Source organism: Notothenia rossii (assembly GCF_949606895.1).
Source record: "Notothenia rossii genome assembly, chromosome: 5".
NCBI lineage: Eukaryota > Metazoa > Chordata > Actinopteri > Perciformes > Nototheniidae > Notothenia > Notothenia rossii.
This window is the reverse complement of record NC_136903.1, coordinates 52,105,872-52,132,392: the sequence shown is the minus strand read 5'-3', so window position 1 is coordinate 52,132,392 and position 26,521 is coordinate 52,105,872. Positions and strand designations below refer to the sequence as shown.

The window sequence follows — 26,521 nt, the reverse complement described above, 5'->3', positions numbered from 1 at the left end:
GACACTGTATCTAAGGCTCTCAATATTTCATTGTCACCCAGTCCTCACATTGCTATTTTTGGTGTACCTGAAGATTTGACCATGCTGACTAGAAACCAGAGTGATGTTATAGCTTTCGCCTCTCTTATAGCCCGTAGACGTATATTGCTTCAGTGGAAAGACCCAAACCCACCCTCCGCATCTTCCTGGTTTGAAGATTTGTTGTCTTTTCTCCATCTAGAGAAAATCAAATATACACTACGAGGCTCGTCTGATAATTTCCTTAAAAGGTGGAATCCGGTACTCACTTACATTGACTCTCTCACTTCCCTGGAATGTAACTGATAGTCCTATCAATGATATTGTATGTTGAGCTGTGTGTGTCGAGCATCAAACAATTGTATCTGTGCTAAGTCTTTTTATTTATTTATTTTTTCTTAATGACTCTTGTCCAGTTTTGGGTGGGTTATTATTTGTATTTTATTTCCTTTTGTTTTCATTATCATTCCCTTATCCTGTTCCTGATAAAAAAAAAAGAAAAAAAAAAAAAAGGGGGGGGATTTCATACATGTTTGACGACTGCTACTTCATTGTTGTTTTTTCTCATGTTTCCCAATAAAAATACATATGAAAAAAAAAAAAAAAAAAGAAAAAAAAGTCTGATCTTCCATCTGCTAAAGGTCCTTACACACCGAGACGATTTTCGGTGTCGATAGATGTCGGGCTGTCGATGAGCGTCGTGTCGCCATTCTCAGATTGGTGTGTACTGCACCGTCGTGTCTTCACGGCCGTGCAGAAACATGGCCAAGACGCAGGAGACGTGAGGCGACGTTCCGTTCTTTGGTGTCAGTTTGGTGTGTAAGGAGCTTTAGTCCCACCTGGTATGACTGGTGTACAACTTCTATGTGAAAGAGATTTGTCATGTGGGCATGACAGATTACATAGTTGCAGAGTATAATTTAATAAATGCCACAATGTTTGTAGGGCTTTGTATATATTAGGTATGCTATGATTATGTTTCTGTCTGCTTTTCTTCTGTTTTTTTTACATCAGATAATAGTGCCGTAACGGAGCCTCCAGTGTGAATGGCCAAAACGTTTTGACCCTGTAACCCTATTTTACTTATTTAATGCAGGGTTATAGCATTTACTATTAAGTCATCAAGCGGGTCCTGGACCAAAAGGAGGAACTTGATGGATTGAGTACCTCTAACTGAATTATACGGTGATCAGAGCATGGAAGCATAACACCCCCCAACTGACCTGTAGATGAGCACGATGATGAGGACGATGAGGGCTACGATTGAAGCCCCCACCCCGACTCCAATCTGAGCCTCCAGGGGGAAGGTGGCCAGGCTGAGGGTGTCATACTGAACCTTACCCAGGGAGAAGTTCAGGTTGCCCATTCGGACCTGAAACACACACACACACACACACACACACACACACACACACACACACACACACACACACACACACACACACACACACACACACACACACACACACACACACACACACACACACACACACACACACACACACACACACACACACACACACACACACACACACACACACACACACACACACACACACACACACACACACACACACACACACACACACACACACACACACACACACACACACACACACACACACACACACACACACACACACACACACACACACACACACACACACACACACACACACACACACACACACACACAGTCCCGCTTGAGGGTTAAAGATCTGAATGGTTTCCTGTGTTTTCAGAGTGAAAGCACACACTCACTGTGAACTCAGGCAGATTGTCGGAGCCCTCCCTCTTCTTGCCGTTGGGTCCTGGTGGAGGCTGCTGAGGGGGGGGCTCACAGTACAGGTGGTTTCTGGTCAGGGTCTTCACAGCACACACACCCTCCCCCACCATAACCTCCAGCTCGTCCTTAGTGACGGCCAGGTCCAGGTTATCCCCCTGAGAACACGTGCAGAAGGAACCTACAGTTTAGCTTTCAGAACTTTCCCCTAAAACTCTTCTTCAAAATGTTCAGGCTGCTCCAATTTTTTTAAATTGTTAATAGTGGTGTTATATTTGAATGTAGACTATGGTTTTAATTGACAGTTATTATTATATTTGTATTTACTCTTGTTTTGTACTACCACAATAAAACATAGCACTGCTTATTATTAGGGTTGGGAACCGAAACTCGGTTCCAGATGAGAACCGATAAGAAAATGCCGGGTATACACAAAATACACAATTTCGGTTCAGCTTAACGGTTCCTAAACGCGGTAGAACCTGTATTCCACTGGGTCCGTCTGCGCCGCGGCGACCCGGTGGAATACAGGGTAACCAGGGGCGGACTGGCCATCTGTGTGTTCTGGAGAATCACAGAGCGGCCGGTCGTCAGCGGGCCGTTGACGGCCGGCACCGCCTTTCATTTTTTTAAAACGGCATCATGTAAGTTGCGCTGACAGGCGACAGAGGTCCACTGTTGCGGCGCAGCGAGGCTCCCCCGCCGTCCCGTAGACAGTTCACAAGCTCAGTCACTTCATAACACCAAAGACGGATCGTGGTAAACACCTTAAAGTGTGGCTCCACTACACTAAAAAAGACAAAGACAAGGCACAGTGCAATGCCTGTGGCAAGTTAATAGCTTGCCACATGCATTGCTCAGTTAAAATAAAGCACAGCTATTGTGTAATACATTTGTATTGCACGTACATTTTTTTATTTGTAAAAATGTCAGTTAAAGCTTAAAAGAATAAAGATATTTCTGTTATCTAAACGTTTGACCTCTTTCTTTCACAATTTTAGAATCGAAACGGTAAATCGATAAGAACCGGAATCGATAAGCAGAATCGGAATCGATACATTTCAGACGATACCCATCCCTACTTATTATACAGCCATACTTAACCAGCACTGAATTCAAGCACTCCCTCAAGGCTATGCTCAGACCTTTTTCTCACAGCTAGTCTTATGTTTTGCAATCATACTCAACCTGACGCACGCTCCAACACTGGTCCAGAGTGAAAACTACTACAAGCTAGTTGATTGAAGGAAATTTATTACAAACAGTCTCTTTTCGTCAATATTAAAACAGGTGGTGTCATGTGTAAATGTAATGTTAGCAAGCTATATTTAAGATTAAGCTCAGAGCAGTGCACCTTACACAGACAAAGGAAAGCTTAAGGTCCTTACACACCGATTTTCGGCGTCGATAGATGTCGGGCCGTCGATGAGCGTCGACACGCCCTACTCAGATTGGTGTGTACTGCACCGTCTTGTCTTTTCGGCCGTGCCCACACCTTCCGCCGCCGATTCGACATGTTGCTGTCGGCCAAAGAAATCACTCCGATTGGCTATTCAGCTAGCGAATCAGTGCATGAGAAGCGAAACGGAAGTGAGGGACCCAAACAAACTATTAAGAAGGCAAATCTGAGATTTCATTTAACTCCAGCTCTCGACACAGGTTCGGTAAAGCCCCATGAGCTACTCGCTGTAGAGTGAAAATGGAACGTACACGCTATTTGTTGTTTGTTTAAATCACGTAGTCTGTTCTTCTTCTCTCGTTTATCAAGCAGTCTGTCTTCCGGTTGTTGCCTCTTTTGAATGATGGATACGCACTACCGTCGCCTGCTGGTAAGGAGAGTTATTGCCACTCATGCGCATGAGCAGTTCGTATGTGGTTCTTGGCCGTGGGCTGAAGTCTTTGCGGTGTGTTCCAGTGCGAAACTTGATCAAGAAGCAGGAGACGTGAGGCGACGTGAGGCGACGTGAGGCGACGTGTTCTTTGGTGTCCTTTGGTGTCCTTTGGTGTGTAAGGAGCTTTAGACTGCTGGGAACATCTGGACCCTGTCTTTGTGACTGACACCAGAGACTCAGAGAAACTGCTAGAGAACTCCACAGACAGCAGTCATACAGCTGGCTTGCTGCTGGTGGTTCCTCTTCCTTGCTAAAACAAGCTGTGCCTTACATGTCTCCCTTTTTGATGAGGATAAATTCAGACCAAGTATTTTTTGGTTAAAACTATTTAAAAGTTAAACAAATATTCAACCTGCATAGTATTTTCCCATTTTGTTGTGTCTAATCGACTAATGGGGACAACAATTTTGAAATTGTTCCAGTAATGATTAACAGTGCAGTACAGGGAGGCGTGTGTGGATAGAGCCTTGGTGTTGGGATCAGGTTCAAACCCCACTGCAGTCAGCATGTCGTTGTGTCCCTGGGCAAGATACTTCACCCCAAATTGCTCCTGTGGGGATTGTCCAAAGTATTGAGTATGTAAGTTGCTTTGGATAAAAGCATCTAATAAGTGTAATGTAATGCTGCAGACAGCAGTAGCGAAGCAGGCTACAGGGTAACCGTTTTTATTAATAACACCATTAATGTACGTCACTAAAGGTTCAGTATTTTGTCAGTAACTGGCTCAGACTGTTGAAGAAGAAGAAGATTCAACTTATTGTCATTACGTAGTACAGGTACTATGTAACGAAACGGTTTCTCTGCCTTTGACCCATCCTAGTGTTAGGAGCAGTGGGCTGCCATTATGTATGGCGCCCGGGGAGCAGTGCAGGGAACGGTGCCTTGCTCAGGGACACCTCGGTAGCACTTGGTCTTTCCGGGACTTGCCAAGCCAAGTCCCAATGGACTTCGCCACCACCACCCTAGTGTTCAGTGTCAACACTATGGACCTTACACAGAAACAACACCTGTATCTCTCACTCCTCGCTTGAACTGCTCTGTTTGTTGTTGCGTCATGTGACCTTTTTTTAAGGAAACAGTTTAATACTGAGCGACAGTTAGAGTATAGAAAGCTTAGCTTAGTGTTATCATAAAGATTTTACATTTCATAGCTGAATATTTTGCTGATTTCCACAATGTGAAAAAGATTAAGTGCCGAGTGATTACGTAACGAGACTTCTCATTTAGCGAGACTTGGTTGGACACAGTAACAAACAGAGCAGATCTGAGTAAATGCAAATAAAAACTAGAGAATGCAATTCCTGAAGAAATTGCTAGTGGGAATGCTTTATGCTGAAAAGCTGACGCTAAACTGCTATGCTGAAATGTAATGTGTAAGAAGAAAGTGAAGAATTTAGATTGAAATGATACATGAAGACTGGGGGCTTGAATGTGTGAGGAGAGAAGAAAATATTTTTTCAAGCTGCGAGATGTTTTCCTACGTTTGTCATGAAAAATGATGTCTCAGGAGTGTAGGGTTTGGGAATTATGGCAGGTTTAAAAGAAAATATGAAGGCAAAATTAAATCGGTCCTCCACTCTAGCTGTGACATCACGCACTCTAAAATCTGAAGAAGGCCTCTTTACCAAGGTCTGAACAATGTTTAATATCTCTGAATCAGATTAAAAGTTGTGTTGCACAACTAATTTCAGAAAGATGTGTAACATTTTAAAGTTGGAATGAGGTTTCTGAGTGAAAGTATGAATGAACAGTTAGCAGTTGAAGTCGCATGAAGATTTGTTGAAGTTGAAGAATTTCTCCATTGACTTCAATGGTTAAAAATGTGATGAATTATGGGATGTATCTCTGGAATTATAAAAGTTATGAATGAGAAAAGTAATAGCCATCGATTCCCGACCGAGCTGAACGTTTTGATGTTTGAACGGAGTTTCTGCGATGTGTAATGTAGGAGAAGAAGTGCAAAATAACCCGGCCGAATAATAAAGACTTTCGTGCGTAGCATAACAGATAGTGGGAATGCTGTAGTTCAAGTGCCCCCCCCCCCCCCCCTGACCTCCAGCTGGATGAAGCTGCCGGGGTTGTAGCGGTACGCCTTCAGAGGGTCCAGCTGGTTGAGCGGGCGCAGGACAGGGTTGGGCTCGTAGCTGAAGCTCTGGGGGTTCAGAAGGCTGAAGTCGAAGTGCAGGTTGTCTAGCAGGAACTCTGCGGTGACCTTTGACCCCCAGATGGAGGAGTCCACCATGGGAGACCGGCACAGGATGAGGGAGGAGGAGTTCACCTCACAGCGCTCCGAGAACTGATACCACAGGGAGAAAGGAAGACGTTTAGTAAAGGAAAGAATTTTATAAATAAAAAAGCAACACACTCACACACACAGGCTTGGGGGACGAGAAAACCCATTACATAAAAAAAAGTGTAATCAGATTACTGCTACATTTATATTTAAAAAATGTATATTTCATAGGTAGACGTAATGCTTGATTGTTTTAAAAAAAAAATTAGGCTACTTTTACATTTCTTCAAATGCAGTTGGTGAACAAACACCTGATTTATTAAACAAAAATACTGTGCTTAATTAATGTATTAAAGGGGACCTATCATGCAAAATGCACTTTTTTATGTCTTTTATACATAAAGATGTGTCCCCGGTTTGTCAGGGAACTCACGCAGCGTCAGAAAATAAAACCCTCTCTCTTTTCCGCCGTACCCAAATCTCTAAAAACGGGGGAACAACGGTCGGAGCTGATCCAGAGTTGTGGCCGATATGACTCCATCGGATAGTTTTTACCAAAAGCTGATGTTTCATGGCACGAAATGCGCTCTCCCGTTTGCCCTATTTACTCTGGACTCGCTAATATCGAAGGATTGGAGCAGCCCCGCCCCCCCGAGGAGCGACGCGTCCAGAGCCCATGTGAAAAAATCATCTTCCAGACTGTTAATATTGTTACTGCTACTACTCTCTGGTAACGTTAACATTAACCCTGGTCCTGAGTGTTTCTCTGCTTCCTTGCATAATTTGCCAACTCCGAATGAGTTTAGCTGTAGGCAAGGATTGGGTTTTCTGCATGTTAATGCTAGAAGCCTAGTGCCCAAATTAGATGTTTTCAAGACCTGGTTTTTAGTTGCTAAACCTGATATTGTTGTAGTTTCTGAAACCTGGTTAAAACCGTCTGTCACTGACACTGTTATTCACATTGATGGATATAATGTATTCAGAACGGATCGTAAGGGCAGAGCTGGTGGTGTTGCAATATACACTGCTGAGAAACTACAGTGCTCAGTCCTTCACTCTATTTCAATTCCAAGGCAATTTGAGTTGCTAGCAGTCCAAATAACTATAGCAAATGCTCCTCTCACTGTTATTGGCTGTTATAGGCCTCCATCGGCCATCATGGATGCAACTACTAGCCTTACTGAATTGTTGTCTATGTTTTCTTCTGAAATCATATTAATGGGTGATTTAAATTGGGACTGGTTGAGTGATAAATCTTCACAGTTTAAGCAGGTTTGTGATTCTTTGAACTTAACTCAGCTTATTGATAGTCCCACTAGAATAAACCCTGCCAAACCCAATAACGATACCCTTATAGATGTCATTCTAACAAATGCAGCTCATAGGTATGTGTCTGTTGGTGTTTTTCCTAATGATATCAGTGACCATTGCACTATTGCTTGCGTTAGGAGCACTAAGTTGCCCAAAGCCAAGGGCCTTATTGTCCTCAGGCGCTGCTTCAAACACTTCTCTGAGCAGGCTTTCCTACACGATCTGGCGGAGGTTAAATGGCACTTCATAGCGTTAATTCCATCTGTTGATGTTGCCGTCCAATTTTTTATTGATCACTTTTTATCGATTATTAATAGACATGCCCCCCTTAGAAAATTCAGAGTCAAGAATAGGAACACTCCATGGTTTACTAGAGAACTATCTGATCTAATTCATGATCGAAATAAGCGATGGTCTTTAGCTAGAAAGTCTAACACTAGTGATGACTGGCTTCTTTTTCGTGTCCTCAGAAATAAATGTTCAGCCCTTATTAAAAAAGCTAAAACTGATTACTATCTGAGCTTAACCACTGATTGTTTTAATGACCATTCTGAGTTCTGGAAAACAATTAAATCACTTCAGAACAAGAAAGTTTCTAGTTTCCCACAAAAACTGGAGGTCAGTGATTATTTTATTTCAGATTCAGATGGTATGTCTAATGCTTTCAATGCTCACTTCAAAAAGGCTGGTCACATTTTTGATGAGCAAAGTCATGACTCTCTAAATGGTCGTACTCACAGCCCTAGTCAAGAGATGAACTCCCCTGTTTTTGATTTTGCTTCTTTCTCGGTCTCTGAAGTCTTACAGGGTTTGCACTCAATTGATCCTAAAAAGTCTGCCGGGCCTGACGGCCTCGACCCATTCTTTTTAAAAATTGCAGCTCAGATTATAGCACAACCAGTAACTGATATTTTTAATCTCTCCCTGTCCACTCACACACTGCCAGCTCTGTGGAAGCAAGCTCTGGTATCGCCCCTCTTGAAAGCTGGTGATCCCACTGAGTTAAATAATTATCGTCCTATCTCAAATCTTTCTGTGTTATCAAAGATTCTTGAGTCCCTAGTTTCTACTCAGCTAAAACTTTTTTTAAATTCACACAACATCCTTAACCCTATGCAATCTGGATTCAGATCAAAGCACAGTACTGTGACTGCCAGTCTGAAAGTCTTAGATGATATCAAGGCTGCTTTGGATAACAAATCTGTTTGTGTTGCATTGTTTATTGACCTAGCCAAAGCATTTGATATTGTAGATCACCACATTATGTCTAATGTTATGTTGGTGTCTCGTTTCGGTCATAATGCCATTTGTTGGTTTCAGAGTTATCTAACCGACCGTACTCAATGCGTCAGGTTGGGTAGCACTGTCTCTGACCCTTTCACCTTGGAGAAGGGCGTTCCACAGAGCTCTATTTTGGGGCCTTTGCTCTTTTTATTATATGTAAACAATATTTGTAATCAGATGCAATTTTCTACCTATCATATGTATGCTGATGACACTATTGTATATTCATGTGCTCCTTCTCTGGACATGGCCGTTTCCAATTTAAAATCTGATTTTATCACGCTGCAGCATGCACTTCTTGATTCCAAACTGCTTTTGAACAGTAAGAAAACCAAAGCAATGCTTTTTGGTCCCAAGTCAGCGTCCTCTTGCCTCTCCATTGACACCCTTGATGGCGTCTCTGTGGAGTTTGTTGATATCTACAAATATCTTGGCTTTTGGTTGGACAGTAATCTGAACTTCAAACACCATATCGAAGTTCTAACAAAGAAATTGAAATTCAGTCTTGGCTTCCTTTACAGACTTAAATGTTGTTTTTCAACTTCATCCCGTAAAAGGTTGGTCTCTGGCTTATTCCTGTCCCAGCTGGACTACGGTGACACCATTTATAGATTTGCCTGTCCCACTGTCTTGGCCAAACTTGACCCACTCTACCATGCTGCACTGCGTTATATATCAAATGCACCCTATAGGACTCATCATTGCACACTGTATAGCCTGACTGGATGGTCCTCACTCACTATGCGTAGGATGCAGCATTGGTTTTTATTAATGTATAAAGCCATTTTAGGAAATCTTCCACTCTACATATGTGCCAGATTTGCTCCAGTTTGTGACTTTTACAACCTCAGATCCAGTGCCTTGATACGGTTCCAGGTTCCTGCTGTGCGGACTGAGGCTGGAAAAAGGAGTCTCTTTTATTATGGTCCTTGGTCTTGGAATGACCTTCAATCACGCCTCAAACTGACGGCACTTGTTTCTATAGCCTGTTTTAAATTGAAGTTGTCAGAAGTCCTTACCACCAGCTGCTCTTGCAGTAATAAGTAGTGCCTTTCTTACTGTCCTAATGTGCACAATGTAGTAACTGCTTTTTTTCGTCTTTTGTTTTCTTAGTTATGTTCTCTGTATTTTATATGTTTGTGTTATGTGTTATGTGTAACGTTGCTGCCTTCTTGGCCAGGTCAGCATTGTAAATCAGATTTTATCTCAATGCTTTTTATCTGGTTAAATAAAGGTTAAATAAAATAAAAATAAAATATCGGCGGTGGACCCACAGCACTATCAGAAACGTTGCTATCAGAAACAATGCCCTACTGTTTTGGACGTAATATGGTCGGTGTTTACATTAGCATCGCTAACACTCAGAGCTAACCTGTACTGGAGAGCATGTGTGTGAAGAAGCAGGAAATAAAAAGGAGCTCACCTTGTGATAAACCCTCAAGAGAGAAAGCCTTTGAGCTCCATACTGTTTCAGAAATAATCCTTTATCTAATAATCCTTGCGTTTCATCACCGCAGCATTTTAGACAGTATCTGCCAGGTCCCGCATGAGCCGGCATAAGCTCCGCCCTCTCTTATTTTTTATATTTGTTCAGTTTAAAAAAAAAGAAAAAAGCTTTATTATTTTTATTTAGCCTTTATTTATACAGGTGAAAATCTCATTGAGACACAGGGTCTCATTCTCAAGAGAGACCCTTTTATTCCCAGAATCAGCACTTTTGTAACAGGAAGTGAAATAGAGGGATATGAGGCATGGCTAGAATGGGGGATCTGTTTGGTATTTTGAGCAAAACACTTCAAAGACATGTTTTGTATATGTTTTTATATATCTGAGACCTATGCTATTGCCTAAAAATAGCATGATAGATGAACTTTAAACTAAATCAGCAGTTTAACTACTAACTACTATTCTGGAGGTCTATCCCATAAGAGAAGACATTTTTGATTCTGAATATCTTGTTTTTTCTTTCCAAGGGTCACATTGTTATGTTGTCGTCTTACATAATACACTTAGTTAAAACACTTCTTGTTGATATTTATTTTCTCTTGGATTTATTTGCATTGCATTTGAAATTGAGGTTATCCAAAATTACCGGAAAGTATTCAGATTACATTCCTTTTATATTGAAACATGTTTTTACAGGTAACTAGTTATAACACACACATACCTGTTTGACAGAGCAGAGGGGGTCTCTAGGACAGCTGCGTTCAGGAGTCTTCCCCCCTTCTTCCCCCTGCTCTACACTCTTCCTCCTCCTCCTCCTCCTCCTCCTCTTACTCTGGCTGATGGACTGGAAGGTGGAGACGGAGACGACCATGCGGGGCTCCTGCACCACGTCCAGGTTGTGACCCGACACGTAGATCAGCCGGCCGCCACTAAACAACAGAACACGCTGTCATTACACTGCATACTGCTCTGTCAGCTCATACTGTCCTATTGTGAACCAGGAAATGTTTAGTACCCCAAAGTTAGCATCCGGCATAGAAATGGTCAATTTAGACATAATCAAGTTAAAAAGGCAAGCAAGCCAATAAAGCTCCTTTTTATAGAAACTGCCGGATGCTAACTTTCATAGAGCTCTGAAAAACACTAAGAGACAACTCCACATTTTTCTTAAATCTCAATCTCTACGTGTATGGCAGCGATTCCATTCCAGTGTCTGTTGAATTTCAACACGGAGAAATGTTGCCAGTAGTTTATAGAATAATACAAATGTTTAATTTAATTTTTCAGAGCTATATGCTGGGCAATTTGCACAATTAGCATAAGTGCGATTAATTCACATTAATTAGCATTATAGCCAGGGGTGCACATAACTGGTACGCATGCGCGGCACAAATCTAAATTGCGTAACGTCACTTGTGTCACTACTCGCCTTTGCGTACCTCAAAACATCCAAACAAAACACATATTTCGTCTACACGTGTTTGTGGTCAACACTCAATAGGGTAAACTACGAGACATGTCAAAAATAAACAAAGACACTAAGCAGCTACGTTGCCGTTTCGCTCCCTGCAAAAAATCTTCTGACTTTCTGTGACTGGGTGCTGGCCGAGCCGCACAGGACATAACTGACGGACCTGTGAAGCTTTACAGGAGGCAGAGGCTTAGATCACTGGACGACAGAGCTGTTCACCGTGTGCACAGACAGGGTTAACGTCGGTATGAAGAACAGAATTGTGCCAAAAACTCCGCCAACTGGCTGCAGTGAGAGACTCCCCTGTGCACTTTCTGTGCCCCGCGCACACACTGGAGAACTGCGCAAAATCAGCTGATCACAACGTTCACGCTCTGTGATCAAGCTGCTGCAGTTTGATTTACAACAAAGTGGAGTGAAACACACAGCTGCAAACTTCCTCAGGGTGTTATGGAAGAGTTTGAAATCAGACAGAGGTGGAAGAAGAACTCAGATCTTGTGTAGGAATAATACTCTGTTACAGTAAAAGTCCTGCATTCAAAATATTACTCAAGTAAAATTAGAAAAGTATTATCAAAATATAAGTACCAAAAGTAGTCATTGTGCAGATTGGTCCATTTCAGAATAATATATACGATATGTTTTATAATGATTGATCATTAAAGTGTTCTCAAAGCTGGTAAAGGTGCAGCTAGTTGGAATGACTTTGTATACTGCAGGGTAGCTTGTGGATTTGCTCCAGGTGGAACTGAAGTCTGATTTAACATTTGATTATATTTCACATCATTCATCCACATCTGTAAAGGAACTAAAGGCGTTAAATACATGTAGTGGAGTAAAAGTACACCATTTACCTCTGAACTGTAGTGGAGTCGAAGTACAAAGTAACATCAAAGTCAAGTAAAGTACAAATACCTCAAAATTGTACTTGAATAAGTGTACTTAGTAACTTCCCACATCTGAAATCAGATATGACTTCAAGTCATGTGATCATTTCTTAGTATTTGATCCTTCAACTTGGCCTCAGGAAATGCAAGGACTTCACAGTTTTGGCAACACATTTAAAAAGAGACAGGGAGGTGCATCTTCATCATCTAGCATGCAAGAAGTGTGAATAGAGGACAGGGAAGGAGACACTGAGGAGGACCACGCTTCGTGTGGGGTGAGTACCAAACGCTGTCTCCTGGTACTCATCTGAGTAACTCACTCAAAAAGTTATGTGCACCCCTGATTATAGCCTATGTTGACAACAGTAACAAAATAATGGCTTGGTCGATTTGGAAAATGTTGGAGTGGTTTTGGGGGTTATTGAGGATGTTGAATCAATTTCGGAAATGTTCAGGATAACAAATGGCTGTTTTAACCACAATATGGTGATATTTGTACTCTGTGCGCTGATTTGATTCATTTTGGGTCGAAGTTTTAGAGGACGCTGGATCATTTTGATTGGACAGATTGCTTATTTATTTGAAAGAAAATTGGCCGCCATAGAAGTAATCATTTTCATCTTGTAGTTCCTATATCCAATTGTCTCAACACTTCTCATGGTCGTCAACTGTACACTGTGAGCAGCTGATGGTCAGACTCACTCCAGGAAGCTCTTGGCAGGTGAGGCGTGGGTGATGTTGGGATTGTGGGTGTAGCAGTAGGCGGGGGTGTGGAGGTAGCGCTGGCTGCTGCTGTAGTGCAGGCTGACCCGGTGGTCTCCGGTCTTATCACTGCTGCCTGTCACACACTGAACACTGGAGCTCTGCACCTCCGACACACTGAGGAGGAACACAGGAGAGACACATTCAGAGGTGATACCCCACTGACCCCCCCTCCCCGCCCTCAAACGGAGGTCAAAGGTCAGGCAGACAGAGGGAACGATAAACGAGGAGGTCTTTATGGTGACAGAGATAAGAGCAGAAACAGCAGCTTTCACATGGAAGCTACTTTGAATCGAGTGTGTGTGTGTGTGTGTGTGTGTGTGTGTGTGTGTGTGTGTGTGTGTGTGTGTCTTACATCTCGCAGGGCACCCCCCCCACTGTGATGGTGAGGTCAGAAGGACGTCCTGTCAGCAGGTTTCGGCCTGTGATGGTCAGGGATGTCCCTCCAGCTTTGGGCCCCCGTTCAGGAGACACCCCCATCACAAATGGGTCCTGAGAAGGGGGAGAGGGTGGAGGGAGACGACTGTAAGTAGGGCTGCATAATGAATCAAAAATATTATGAAAATTCGCGAAAATTGACTGGTGTAAAATCCAATTCACAGTCCACAGTATTTTGGATGGCAATATATGTGGAAATATCTGAACGAAGTATAGTGAGGCTGCAAAGAAGTACCAGCCAACAAACTGTATTCAACAGGCATCATTTAAATATACATGTATTTTTTATTGCAATGTGAATAATGTTTTAAAAATGATAATTTCCTTCGCAAATCATATTGCAACTGCAATGTTGGTCAAAATAATTGCATAACTTTGTATTGCTCAATTGCCTCGACAGCCTTAAAACGTTATCAACCTAAATACACATTTTCAAACTTGTCAGATTTCCAATTTATCATACTCTATAATATGTGGATGTTTTATGCTGTTTGCCAACAACACAGCAACGTCTCACCAGACCTCTACTGATCCACTGTGATGTAACTTAATGCGGTGTACCTGGTAGCTGAAGGTCTGGGGGGAGCGCCCTAACTCTCCTCCGCTCACGGTTACAGACACAGGCCCCGCCCTCTCTCCTCCACTGGCTCTGGTCCTGCACACAATCCTGGAGACAGACAGCAGTCCCTGGTCAGATGCTCTTAATAAACATGCATACATGCACCCTGACAATGTTTACTGAAGTCAATCATTCTTTTACAATGTCTTGTTTTGTAGTGTTTACTTTAAGAAAATCATTTCTCAATTCTGATGATATCAAGTTAAAGATATGAAAATTAAGACCCTCCACCCCCCTGCAGAGGTTGGTGTGTACCTGGAGGAGACCTCGTAGAGGCTGGGGATGACGGTGCAGGAAATCTCTGCGACTGACACAGAGTGCAGGATGTCTTCTGCCTTCTGGCCTAGGTTGGAGCCGGAGATGGTTACCATGGTGCCGCCCTCCAGCAGGCCAGAGAGGGGCTCAATCTGAAGAAGTAATAAAAAAGCTTCATTAAGCTTTCCGGAAGCATGGCATCTCTTAACATTAGCGATTCATCTCTACGTGCCGATTCATTCAAGTTTCTAAACAAATGGTGAAGAAAGAAGCTCTATGAGATATATGAGTTTCCCACAAACCTTTAAAAAACAATAGTTCACTTGTAATTCTCATAATGAGAATAGCAATAAATAAATAAATGACAAGGAATTGAGTAAAAGATAATAACTTAATTTACTCACAATGGAAGAATATAGTAAATACAATTTATGGAATGAAAAAAATAACAACGAGAATCAGAAACAAAGTTAATATCATTAATGAAAGATGGAAAAATGTCTAAGTTACAGTATAGAACACAAAACATTTATAATGACCAGGTGGTAAGATGTGACAATTCATGTACTTATGAGTAACATATTAATGTTGTATCCATTATGTGTAAGCTATACCTTTTTTTATCAATTTGTGTGGTTTCTTTCCTCTCTTTTCCTGATTTGTCGATTGTTATGTAGTTATTTTATGTAAGTGTTTATTTTGTTGTGTATGCCTTGCAATCAAATCATTTTGGTGAGGTCAAGGGTCAGTACTCACCGAGTGGATGACGGGGGCGGGGCATGTCTGCTGCACGGGTTCACTGCAGGACTGTGAATACAAGCAGCTGGCCTGAGCCCCCCCACACCACACACAGCCGTACTTATGGTCTGCGGTGTGGCAGCGGCTGCAGTCAGAGCGGCCCACCGAGCAGTTGTACAGAGTCACTGAGAGACAGAGCACAGGCAGGTCAGGGGGGTGGGGGTGTGTTGGGGTGTGTGTGTGTGTGTGTGTGTGTGTGTGTGTGTGTGTGTGTGTGTGTGTGTGTGTGTGTGTGTGTGTGTGTGTGTGTGTGTGTGTGTGTGTGTGTGTGTGTCAGAGGAAAATACATATTGAGTGTAAAACATTAGAACCTGAACTCACCATACAGATCAGGAGAGCTGTCCACATGGAAGGTGTCCCTCCTCTTCACATACACCATGGCATTGTATTCCTCCACCGGAGCAGAATATGTGTACTGGACAAACAATGGTTTCATTTCAAACACACTGTGACTAAGTATACACAGTTTAATCCTGCCTAAAAAAAAATCACGAGTTTATCATGATAAATGACATTTACTTGATCAAAGCCTTACACCTGTGTTTGTGATGAACATATTGGATTTATTAATAAAAAATACCTACAACATTTTTCTCTAATTCTAAATAAAGATACTGTAAATTAGATGTTTTATTTACACAAAATGAGAACAGGTTGGAGTAACAACCTATGCAGGTGTTTCATATAATGCTAAAAAAAGATTTAGTGTCAAGTTTCATCTTTAGTGGAATAACCTCATTTCAAATCACAGCTTTGATGCGTGTTGGCATCTTCTCACACATTGCTGCATATTTGTTATTATTTTTGACCAGTTTTCATTTTCTGCATTCTCTAAATGACAACATTTCAATTTGGTTGAAATGTCATCAGTAGCTTACAGAAGGAAACACAAAAGTTAATTTCATTCAAGCACAAGCCTATAAATATTAAAACCAGATAAACTGATCTGTTTGCAGTGGTCCCGAGCTTTGAATACACATTGTCTTATAAAGCGAGAGTACGGATGAGCAGACCTGGTGCAGTTGACAGGTGATGTCAAAGTTGGATGGATTCATGTCATCAGTTTCTACGTAGGCGTCCACCACCACCGTCTGCCCCTCGATGACCAACACACACTCATAGTCCAGGTCTGCCTCCTACACACACACACACACACACACACACACACACACACACACACACACACACACACACACACACACACACACACACACACACACACACACACACACACACACACACACACACACACACACACACACACACACACACACACACACACACACACACACACACACACACACACACACACACACACACACACACACACCTTACATGAGTTGAGGCTGAGAGAGACAGAGAATGTGTGTGTGTGTGTGTGTGTGTGTGTGTGTGTGTGTGTGTGTGTACCTGGTAGAGGTGCAGGTTGCGTGCCAGTAAGGTGATTTTCCTCTCCACTCTGACAGGGAGCAGCGCTGAACCCTGGACCTTCTCCACACAGGGACACGCTGAGGACCCCCAGCTGACGTAGGAGCCTTCGTCCCCCTGTAATACACACAGAAACACTCATTATGAGCCAGTGAGGTAGCACAGTGATGCTGCAGATCTATTAACTGTTTTTTATTCATTTCTGATATGTATGTAATATTGTAGTAACAGTGCACTGGCCTAAAGAAAAGCTCCACTGATGTTATACATCACTCTGTATCCCGGAGTTTTGGAGTTATACTGCACATGTGATAAAGAAGTACAAGGCTTTAGTATCTCCAGAGGGAGCTGTGATGTTACTTGAGTCAGTGCCATCTGGGTTTGTAGTTTGAAAAGTTAAAAGTGAGCTAACAGACATCTGTAGTCTGCACATGTTTGCTGCAAGAAACATTAACAGAACACACCTGAATCCAGAGGGTCCAAGTGCAGACTCCCCACATGACTTTGCAACACCCTCCCTCTTAAGATGTTTCTCAACTCTGAATGAGATACTGTGTGTCCACAGATAAGTGATAGGAGAGCAATGTTTAATCATTTAATTTCTTAGATATTCCTAAACATGGAGGGTTTGTTTTATCCTCTTTCCTTACACTGAGCCATGTTGGTAAATATTGTGTTAATGTTAACATATTCCATTCACTGCAAAAACACACAGCAGAAAACGTTCAAAGTCAGTTTGTAAAACGAATACTGATCTGTAAATGTAAAAAGCATGAAAAAAGGAAATGAATGGCTAAATGATCTGCTGCAGCTGTCTTTTATTCCATAGGATCAGTATAAAAAGCAAAAGGAAAAAGAGCCAGGTGTCGGACAGAGGAAGAATAGGAGGGTTTGAGCTGTGATCCTGTCGGTGGAACCGGCAGCCCTAACAGGCTCCTGGAGATTTGACAGAAAGTAGAAGAAGAAGAAGAAGAAGTAGGAGGCTGGAGGCTGAACTCACCGGGAGGAAGGCGTCAACTGAATCATACTGGTAGTCCAGCTCTGAGTCAGTATCCAACAGGTGAGGGTAGGACGGGGGGGCGTGGTCCACCTCACCGTCACCTGAAAGCACGGTGGCAGCAGAAAATGTTGCCGTGTCGTTTTCTGACAGTGCAGTGCTCTCAGTGTGGACGTCCTCTTCTTCTATGGGATCGAGGAGAACCTCAGTGTCGCTGCCTGGGCCCCCTGCCTGAGTGCTGGAGTCCAGCGTGGGCAACAGAGTAGTGGTCTGGCTCAGGTCAGGAGGGGGCTCTGAGTCGTCGGGGTCACCCACAGAGAAGGGTGTGGGCAGGGGGAAGCCAGACGAGGGAGGGGTGGGGGGCTCGGCCAGGCTCAAAGCTCCCTTGGCTTCCTGAGTGCCGCTGTGGGGAGAGCCCGTCATCACCTTCAGGGGGGTGGAATCCTCCTCATATGGAGGGAGGATCAAAGGCACCGCAGGGTCCAGGTCTTCCTCGACACCGTCAGCAATGCTGACTGGCACCAACTGCGTGGCTGCCACGGTGACACTGGGTGTGACACTTTGGGAGACAACAAAAAGCTCCTCCTGCTGGTGGGTAGTGAGCTCTGGGGGGGCGGGTGTAGTGGGTGGAGCCGTGGTAGAGGGGAGGGTGCTGGCAGGCAGAGGTGGGGTGGTAGGGGGGGTGGTTGGCTCAATCCTGGTAGTGGTTGCAGGTGGAGTCGTGGGTGCAGGGGGGGTGGTTGGCTCCTGAGTGGTTGCTACGGTGACGGGGGCGGCGGTGGTCGTTGTTGTAGCAATAGTTGTTGTTGTTAGGATGGTGGTGGTTGTCATGGCAGCGGTTGTGCTGGTTGTGATGACTTTTATCGGTTTGATAGTGGGAGGAGCTGAGGTGGGGAGTTTGAACTGGGAGGGGGGAGGAGGGGGAGACATGAGGAGAGGGTGAGACAGTAAAATAAAAGTAATGGGCTCAGGGAAATGGAAATAAGCAATGAGTGAACTTAAACATGACGATAAACTCAACCTGCTGTTATTGTGTTATTGGTGCTAATGACACAGCATGGTGTGTTTCTGTTGGAGGAAGCTGGGACTGTAGCTGTTGTGCATATGACATAAAGCCTTTGAAAATAATGAGGATTTTACGATACAATATTACTTTATTTGTCAGATCAAGTCTGAAATGTAACTTGCGTCACAGCAGCTCTATGTCCAACATCAACAGACAAGTATCCAGACACAATACATGAGACACAAACAACAAACATTTAACGTAACAGCACAATCAGTGAGAGAAAAGCTGCTCAAAGAGTCTTCAGCGTGCATTTGATCTGGGATTTAGCTCTGTATTTACTGTGAGGATTGACTGATGCACAAAGGAGTGCTTCAGTCTGACCTTATTGAATCGTGGGACCCTGTATCTCCGATTAGATGGTAGCAGTTCATATTCACTGTTCAGAACATGGTTTGGTTTAATGGCTTATGAGGTTCCACAAAACATGTATGGGCGCTGGGGAATGCAAGCATCATATCAGAATAGGAAAATGTACCAAACATGTTCTTATGCATCCAAATTCTCAGAACAAAACACTCACGTGGTTTTAGTTTAATAACTGAACAGACACTGAAGCGGTTTATGTTTGCTTTGTGTTTTGTTTTGATCTGAAATGAGTGACTGTTATGTGAAGCTGTTGAATGAAGAGAATGTGCACTAAATAAATAAATACATTTGTATCATATGCTCCAAGACTCCTCAGCTAATGGCTCATTTCTCAGCAGGGGGCAGCAATGCATCAGACAATTTGCAACCCCCCCTTTTGCTTGTGTGCAATCAACTCACAGCACAACTCTTCTAGAAATATATTAACACTATAGAGGCTGTGTCTGTACGGAGCTCAGAGTGCACTCTGCATCAGATATCTATTGTTAAATGAACTTACATGTTGGTTGTAGATGATCACACCCTCCTCACAGGTGGGCTTGTGGGTGCACAGGTGCTGGTGAACGCACCAGTTACATCCCCACCGGCTCAAAACACAGCCCCGGCATCTGCACACACAATAACAGCTGGTTAGATAAGAGGCAGGAAACGATAGACAAAGGTTGAGGCTGCAAGGTGACAAAACGTAAAAAGAGGCCCGGGGGTCAATGAAGCTTTGAAGAGAAGAGCGAGAAGATCAGGTTTAATATAGGTAATGTGGGATTGTATCTACAAGATAGAAGAGGTGGAGAACAAAGGTATAGAGATACTAACAGGCATTTCACACACTGATGTTTAGAGGCCATTTTTTTCAACGTCTCTTCACTCTGTTAATAATAATAATAGATTAATTTTGTTAGCGCTTTTACAGGTGCTCAAAGACGCTTTACAGATATAGTGAAAAGAAAAGAACAACAAATAAATATATAGTTAAAGTTAAAGTCAAATAATACAAAAACAATCACATTAAAAGCCAGATTGAAGAGGTGAGTTTTTGTGAGTTTTTTGAAGGTGGTGAGGTCAGTGTAATGGACGTTTATTTGGAATGATCCTCCGCAGCAGAGGAGCCAGAAAAACTGCAACAGTCCTTTAATTGATATCTGACGGTAATTTATGACAAGCACCAGTGTGAGTGAATTCTAGCTACATTAGCATTATTTAAAGTAAAAGTCACCCAAGGCCAATAATAAGTGGCGTCTTCTGAGAACAACTTGTACGAACACATTTGTTGTTAAATGACACGTAAAAATGACATGAGAGAATTTACAGCTTTCACCAGTTTTCTGGCACTGAATGTTCTTTCAGAAATGAATGGAATTCTTGAGCAGTCCAGACCTGTCAATACAGCGCTTCTCTCCTCTGGAGAAGAGAACTCCTTGTGACTGTTTGAGAATCACAGGCCCTGCATTCACACCCTGGAGGCCAACTCTATACTGAACAGTGAAATCAAATGAGTCTTTTATAGGACTCAGTAAATGGACATGCCATGATGCTGATGATATGATTAACAGAATACAACTTTTGTGTAAACTTATATGAATATAGTATAGCTATATACTGTATAGTTATATGACAAGCCAGTGAGAAGCTGAGCAGACAGCATCACTCTGTGAGGAAACTTTGAGGAGTATATATAACTTAATAACTACAGAAATATGACTGTATACAGTTATTCTGTCACCTTATCATCATCATCATCATCATCATCATCATCATCATCATCATCATCATCATCATCATGGCTCGGCACAGAGGTTTGCTGTAGGCTGCAGTCCAGTAGACAGAATGTTCTGGTCTTTATGCAGATCTCTCTCCACATCGAGTGTCAGATGGATCATTTGCATGAATGAATTCCTCTTCACTCGTCATGTCTCACATGTACAGCACCACATACAAAGTGATTTTATTTCCTGTATTAAACCCATCCTAGTATTAGGAGCAAGTTTGAAAACACATTATATAATGATAACTGTGTCTGACATTGCACCCCTCCCCTGGGCCCCTCATGGTCTTCCTCATAAGCCTCCCACTGACACACAGGCAGCTATAAAACATTATATTATACAGCTATTATACAGCGTCCGGGGAGCAGTGGTGGGGTTTGGTGCCTTGCGAGGCCCAGTAGATGAAAACACACATTGTACTTAGGATTTCAAGGCAACCCTCTGGTGCCCAAGCCAAGTCCCTGCTGAGCAGCTGCCATCCCATCAACACTGTTGCATATGACTGCATCAGCTGTTAATGTGTAACATTATCACTTCCATCTCTGTGACAGTCACATCATGTCCTGAGACTTTGGCAGCTGCATTAATATCTTCTAATATCAAACAGCTAACTAAGTGATGGTGTTCTAGGTTGATGTCATGCTGACACAGAGTGTGACAGGTAGCCTTACACAGCAATTCATGGGAGTCTGACCTACTCAACAGCCTGAACCTGCAGGTTTTTTCAGAAAAGGTTTGGTGAATTTAAACTTAGAATGCATATATATATATCAAAGAATATATATCATATATCAAAGAAAATGTTAATCGTTTGACAGCCCTAATATATATATATATATATATATATATATATATATTAGGGCTGTCAAACGATTAACATTTTATATAACATACATATATATATATATATATAAGGGCTGTCAAACGATTAACATTTTTAATCAGATTAATCACAGCTTAAAAATGAATTAATCATGATTCATCACCATTCAAACTATGTCCAAAATATGCCATTTCTTTATGTATATTGTTGTGGGAATGGAAAGATAAATGAAAGAAGGCGGATATATCCATTTAACATACAGTATGTATGTATGTTTATCTTGATTCTGATTGGCCAGAACACATTATCAAAGATGTTCTATTGAGAAGATGATCACTACGTGACAAAAGTTTTCAAAACCGTTTCTGGTCTTTGGTATTTCCAGACAAGTGACTACTGAAGTCAATCTTACTAACTGCTGTCTGTGCAATTTTACTCGGCGCGAGTTGGCGGACTTTATTTTGCTTACTTTAACATCATTTTTCATGGTGGGGCTAAGCCATTTCTTGGTATGGCTGTACCCCAGTGCTGCCACTGGTGGGATGTATGGGGCGGGCCATTCTGCACATGCGTTAAATGCGTTAAATATTTTAACGCGATTAATTCAAAAAACGAATTACCGCCGTTAACGCCATAATTTTGACAGCATTAATATATATATATATATATACATATACATATGCGTATAGTATATATGAATACTTAAATGAAAAAGTTTTGGATAAATATATAAAAAGCATGGAGCCTAATGTCTTTTACTTCTTTTATGATGGAGGTCTATCCTGAACAAAGCCAGCAGCATGGTATTAGCCCAGTGAGCGGAGCAGATGAAGAGGGGAAGGACTCAGAGGACTGCAGCCTTCACAGGCACGCTCTGATGAGATATTTAATTTAGGATACATTGGCACAAAAGCAGCCAGGGTGCGTAAGAAAGGGTTCAACATATTAGAACCAGGTGGGCAGTTGAGAAGAAATGGAAAACAGACGTGAGAAAGATGGGTCGATGGACAGAATAAACAGGGTACAGCATGGGGCCTTGGACAGAGAGAGACTGGAGTACAGAGGCAGAGAGATCACAGAGACTCACGGCATGCTGCCAGACAGCTGCTTCACAGCCGTACAGTCGTAGAAGGTGAAATCCCTCGATGTGACCGTGATGTCGCCGAAGCGAAGAGACAGAGGGACGGTGACAAAGTCTGCAGAAAACCAAACACAGAGATGAAGACGGCATGAGGAAGAGCTGGAAACAACACAGAGCAACATGGAGCTTCACCTCAGCCAATGGGGCTCGGGAAATATTTGGCCAATTTAACATCTCTGATTCAGAAAGTCCCAGATAAGCACAATGTTTCTGTAACACGGGAGAGAAGATGGGAGAAGGACCGGCCTAATAGAAGCCATGTGCAGCAAACAGAAGCATGGATGAATGATGGAATAGTTAATGTAGGTCTTGTTTTCATAGTTGCAACAATATTGTGCTCCTTGATTACATTTCTGAGGTCATGGAACAGGAACACATTACGATATTAAACAGTCAGGTGATCAGACAGAACAGCAGGATTCCAGATAATGTCAATTCATTTAGGAGATAAAACTATAAATACACCCAAACTGTTGGCAACAGTTCCTCATCCGCTAGTGTAGGAAGAGAAAGTGGAAGCAGGAAGTTGTTTTTTTAAACTAAGATTATTGTTTACAACAGTTTGGGTCATTTTAAAATTAGCATCTTACAAATAAGACCATTTCAATTCCAACTAATTGGTCTGTATGCTTGTGTTTCTCAGAGGCGTGCTTACAGCATGGTGATTTCAGTTATTGGCAATAATATGAATGATGACTCAAAGTACAGAAATAAGAAGCTGTATGAAAACAGAAAATGTACACATGCCAGACACAACATACAGTAGCCCAGTGCTCCTGTTGCTGCTTAACACGCTTTTAATTGCATTTTAATATTACAGCCATGTGGTCCATTTTCATTATAGAAACATTAATGAGTGCATTTTTAATCTTCCAGGCCGTTTTGTCCTGTGGGTGGAGGAAAGCCCCCGCTGAAGAGAATTTGGATTATCTAATAATGTTAGTGAGATTGCTTCATAGCAACCATAATCTGAGATTTTGACCCACAGCAATATCGGGCCTATTTACGGACACTTGAAAGTGAAGGGACATGGATAATGTATTATTTTCAATAAGCACTTTTGTATTTTTCTATAGTTTATGAACCTGAAAAACTGATACACTGTATGTTAATGTGCAATAGCATGTGAAATTATGGTTACAGTGAGTAAAGCTCACACAGAGGGCAGCACAGGGGTCCTATTGGTGAATTGCAGAAGAGGTAAAGGCATCATGTAGTAGACCGAGCCCACAGTTGGCAGACACGTAGCAGAGATATGCTTGTGTTTCTGTATTTTTAGAACAGAACAAAGTTAAAGCAATGTATCTTTAACTTATGCACGCCTGGAAGCCGCTTTTGTTTCCAGGTGTGCAACAATGTTTTGCCTATTTAAAAGTGTTTAAAACATTTGCTGCTAGAGGATGAGGACCCAGTCCAAAACATTTAGAACTTGTGAGAGAGAAACATCAGCAGCGAGGTGAGAGTCTGATCTTCATCTGTAGAGGAACTGCTTCCTTTACAGGGCTTCAGTCCTTTTCTTTCCCAGTGAGCGCTGGCACTAACTCTCTTAAGTTAAGGTAAGCCACAGCAAGATCCTTAAATTCAGCCTGTGTGTCCATATCTCAGTATACCCCCCCGGGCTGATTCTCCCTGAGCCCCGCACCCTGAGAACCACAACAAGCTGTGAGTTTCAGGAATGCAGGCATGGGAACCAGCTTTTGTGTGTGTGTGTGTGTGTGTGTGTGTGTGTGTGTGTGTGTGTGTGTGTGTGTGTGTGTGTGTGTGTGTGTGTGTGTGTGTGTCCTGTGAATGTTTGGGTGATTGTGACCTCTGTAGAGACTTCAATTTTTATTTACAAGCCCCTAAATCTTCTTTAATCATTGCCGCTGACTTACTATAACAGACAGCACACTAAACAATCTCTGAAACTTAGGAAAACTAAATCACATATGAAAGCATAAAGGATGAATTATATTTATGGAGACTTGTACGCTTTAAAGTACACACTTCCTGCTGAGTAAGCTGGTTTAGGAACAAAGGGATTGGGTTAACCTAGATTCATGGACACTGAGATTGAATTTATACGCGTACGGTATGTCTGTGCATGCCAACACACACGCAGAGATTTATCTCATTACAGGAAAAACCCTTCAGTCGCAAAGGTGAAAAGTTTGAAAAAGCAGTAATTAAACTGCAGCTTGATCTTCTCTGTTCCAGAAACAACAACAGTCAGGGTTGGAGTCACTCACCCTGTCCTGGGGGGACCCTGGGCACCCGGCCTCTGTCAGGAGAATGGCAGGTGGCTCCGCCCTCAGTGACGGAGGCAGGACTGTGGCTGTCCTGGAAGAAGCAGGCGTAGCTCTCTCCTTTCTCCAACACCGGGAGTCCTGCGACGGACACTGACACCTGCAGAGACAAACAGCCACTTCAGGAACAGATACTATAAGGCCGATGAGGCCTAAAAACCCAACCCTAACTGTAGGAGCCAAAATGCTTGTTTTGCCATTGCTTATTACTTCTATTATTATTTTCATTTCTGTTTGCATCACGTTTAATTCTTATTGTTTATCACTTCCGGCAATGGTCACGTGGGTGTGGTTTATTGGTATTTAGATCACCTGTTGGATGCCGGTTTGGAGGATATGGTGTAAGAAGAGGGTAAATGGCGCTCTTTCTGTTGACCGTCAGGTTTGGAGTTCTATATTGTTTGTTTTTCGTTTTATTAAACCCCATGGACTACAAATTACTACGGACTACGCGTCACAGCAAAGATCACATGTTAGCCTCTCAGCGGCATAACTCATAGGGAGTTTGTGCCGTGACACTGACAATATATGCATCTTTCCATGACTTTTCAAAGTGCCATTCTCAATGACCATTTCTTAAGTAACAGAAAAGGAATGGGGGGGGTTCCACCTCTAACACTGGCTGGTGTCTGGCTCTAAGTTCAGGGAGAGCTTGATTTGTGAGCAGAGCATGCAGTTTAAATGCATTTTTGTAAAGACCCGGTCCACTCGTGATGTCGATAGGCAGTGACTGTGTGTGTCAGTGAGAGGGAGAGAAAGTCATAGAAGAGCAAGAAAAGTATAAAGCTCAACTTCTGGCTGAGGCTGGCTGCGTACAAAAGATTACACTATTACAACAATTTGTACTGGATATTTACGATATAGGAATTGAGACATCCTCCGTAAAGCAAGCGGCAATACTTGGAATAGATGAAATACATCGCCCAGCCGTATCATGTTGTAGACACCAAAGGTCTCAGTCAGATCCATGTATGCAGACTGTTTAAGAACCTCATGATTATCAAGTGTGCTCTCAGATCAGATATCTAGAGTTTCTTTCTGGCCTTTACCCGTGTTGTTTGACATGACATCACAAGATCTGGGGACAGCAATGGTCTAGCAGCAGATTGGTAGACATACAGAACAACATTCCCAACTGCAACAGGCTGTTATTATGAGACAGGAATCTCTGCATTACTGAGTCTTCTTCATCTATCAATAACCTAATTAGTTATTTCCCCCCCAATTAATCATCTTGTCCGTAAAACCTCAGGAAATGATGAGAAATGCCCATCATTATTTCCTGAAGCCCAAAGTGATGTCATCAAATTGCATGTTTTGCCCACAAGTCTCCCCTAGGGGAAAGGTGACGGTAATTACAGCCAATTTGGTGCAAAAATCATGCATTCATTTAGCCTATTCTTGAAGTAGTTTATGTAAATGTATAACACAAAATAAATCTCTGTGCGCCCA

General features: G+C 42.5%; 1 protein-coding gene across 4 annotated transcripts in view; it reads right to left on the bottom strand.

The window, feature by feature from the left end:
• Nucleotides 1-26,521, bottom strand: part of plxnb1b (plexin b1b) — a 164,398-nt gene that overhangs the window by 21,430 nt on the left and 116,447 nt on the right. For 3 of the 4 annotated variants that reach the window (XM_079681199.1, XM_079681198.1, XM_079681200.1), the window contains 16 exons: nucleotides 25,013-25,169; nucleotides 22,731-22,839; nucleotides 19,557-19,665; nucleotides 17,626-18,525; nucleotides 16,608-16,742; nucleotides 16,211-16,333; nucleotides 15,519-15,612; nucleotides 15,156-15,322; nucleotides 14,400-14,551; nucleotides 14,087-14,192; nucleotides 13,443-13,579; nucleotides 13,028-13,204; nucleotides 10,689-10,896; nucleotides 5,747-5,989; nucleotides 1,780-1,959; nucleotides 1,242-1,390 (listed from right to left, as the gene is read on the bottom strand). In XM_079681199.1, coding sequence (XP_079537325.1) covers nucleotides 1,242-1,390; nucleotides 1,780-1,959; nucleotides 5,747-5,989; nucleotides 10,689-10,896; nucleotides 13,028-13,204; nucleotides 13,443-13,579; nucleotides 14,087-14,192; nucleotides 14,400-14,551; nucleotides 15,156-15,322; nucleotides 15,519-15,612; nucleotides 16,211-16,333; nucleotides 16,608-16,742; nucleotides 17,626-18,525; nucleotides 19,557-19,665; nucleotides 22,731-22,839; nucleotides 25,013-25,169 — 3,146 coding nt within the window. The remainder of the gene's footprint in view (nucleotides 1-1,241; nucleotides 1,391-1,779; nucleotides 1,960-5,746; nucleotides 5,990-10,688; nucleotides 10,897-13,027; nucleotides 13,205-13,442; nucleotides 13,580-14,086; nucleotides 14,193-14,399; nucleotides 14,552-15,155; nucleotides 15,323-15,518; nucleotides 15,613-16,210; nucleotides 16,334-16,607; nucleotides 16,743-17,625; nucleotides 18,526-19,556; nucleotides 19,666-22,730; nucleotides 22,840-25,012; nucleotides 25,170-26,521) is intronic. The other variant, XM_079681201.1, reaches the window with a different exon arrangement.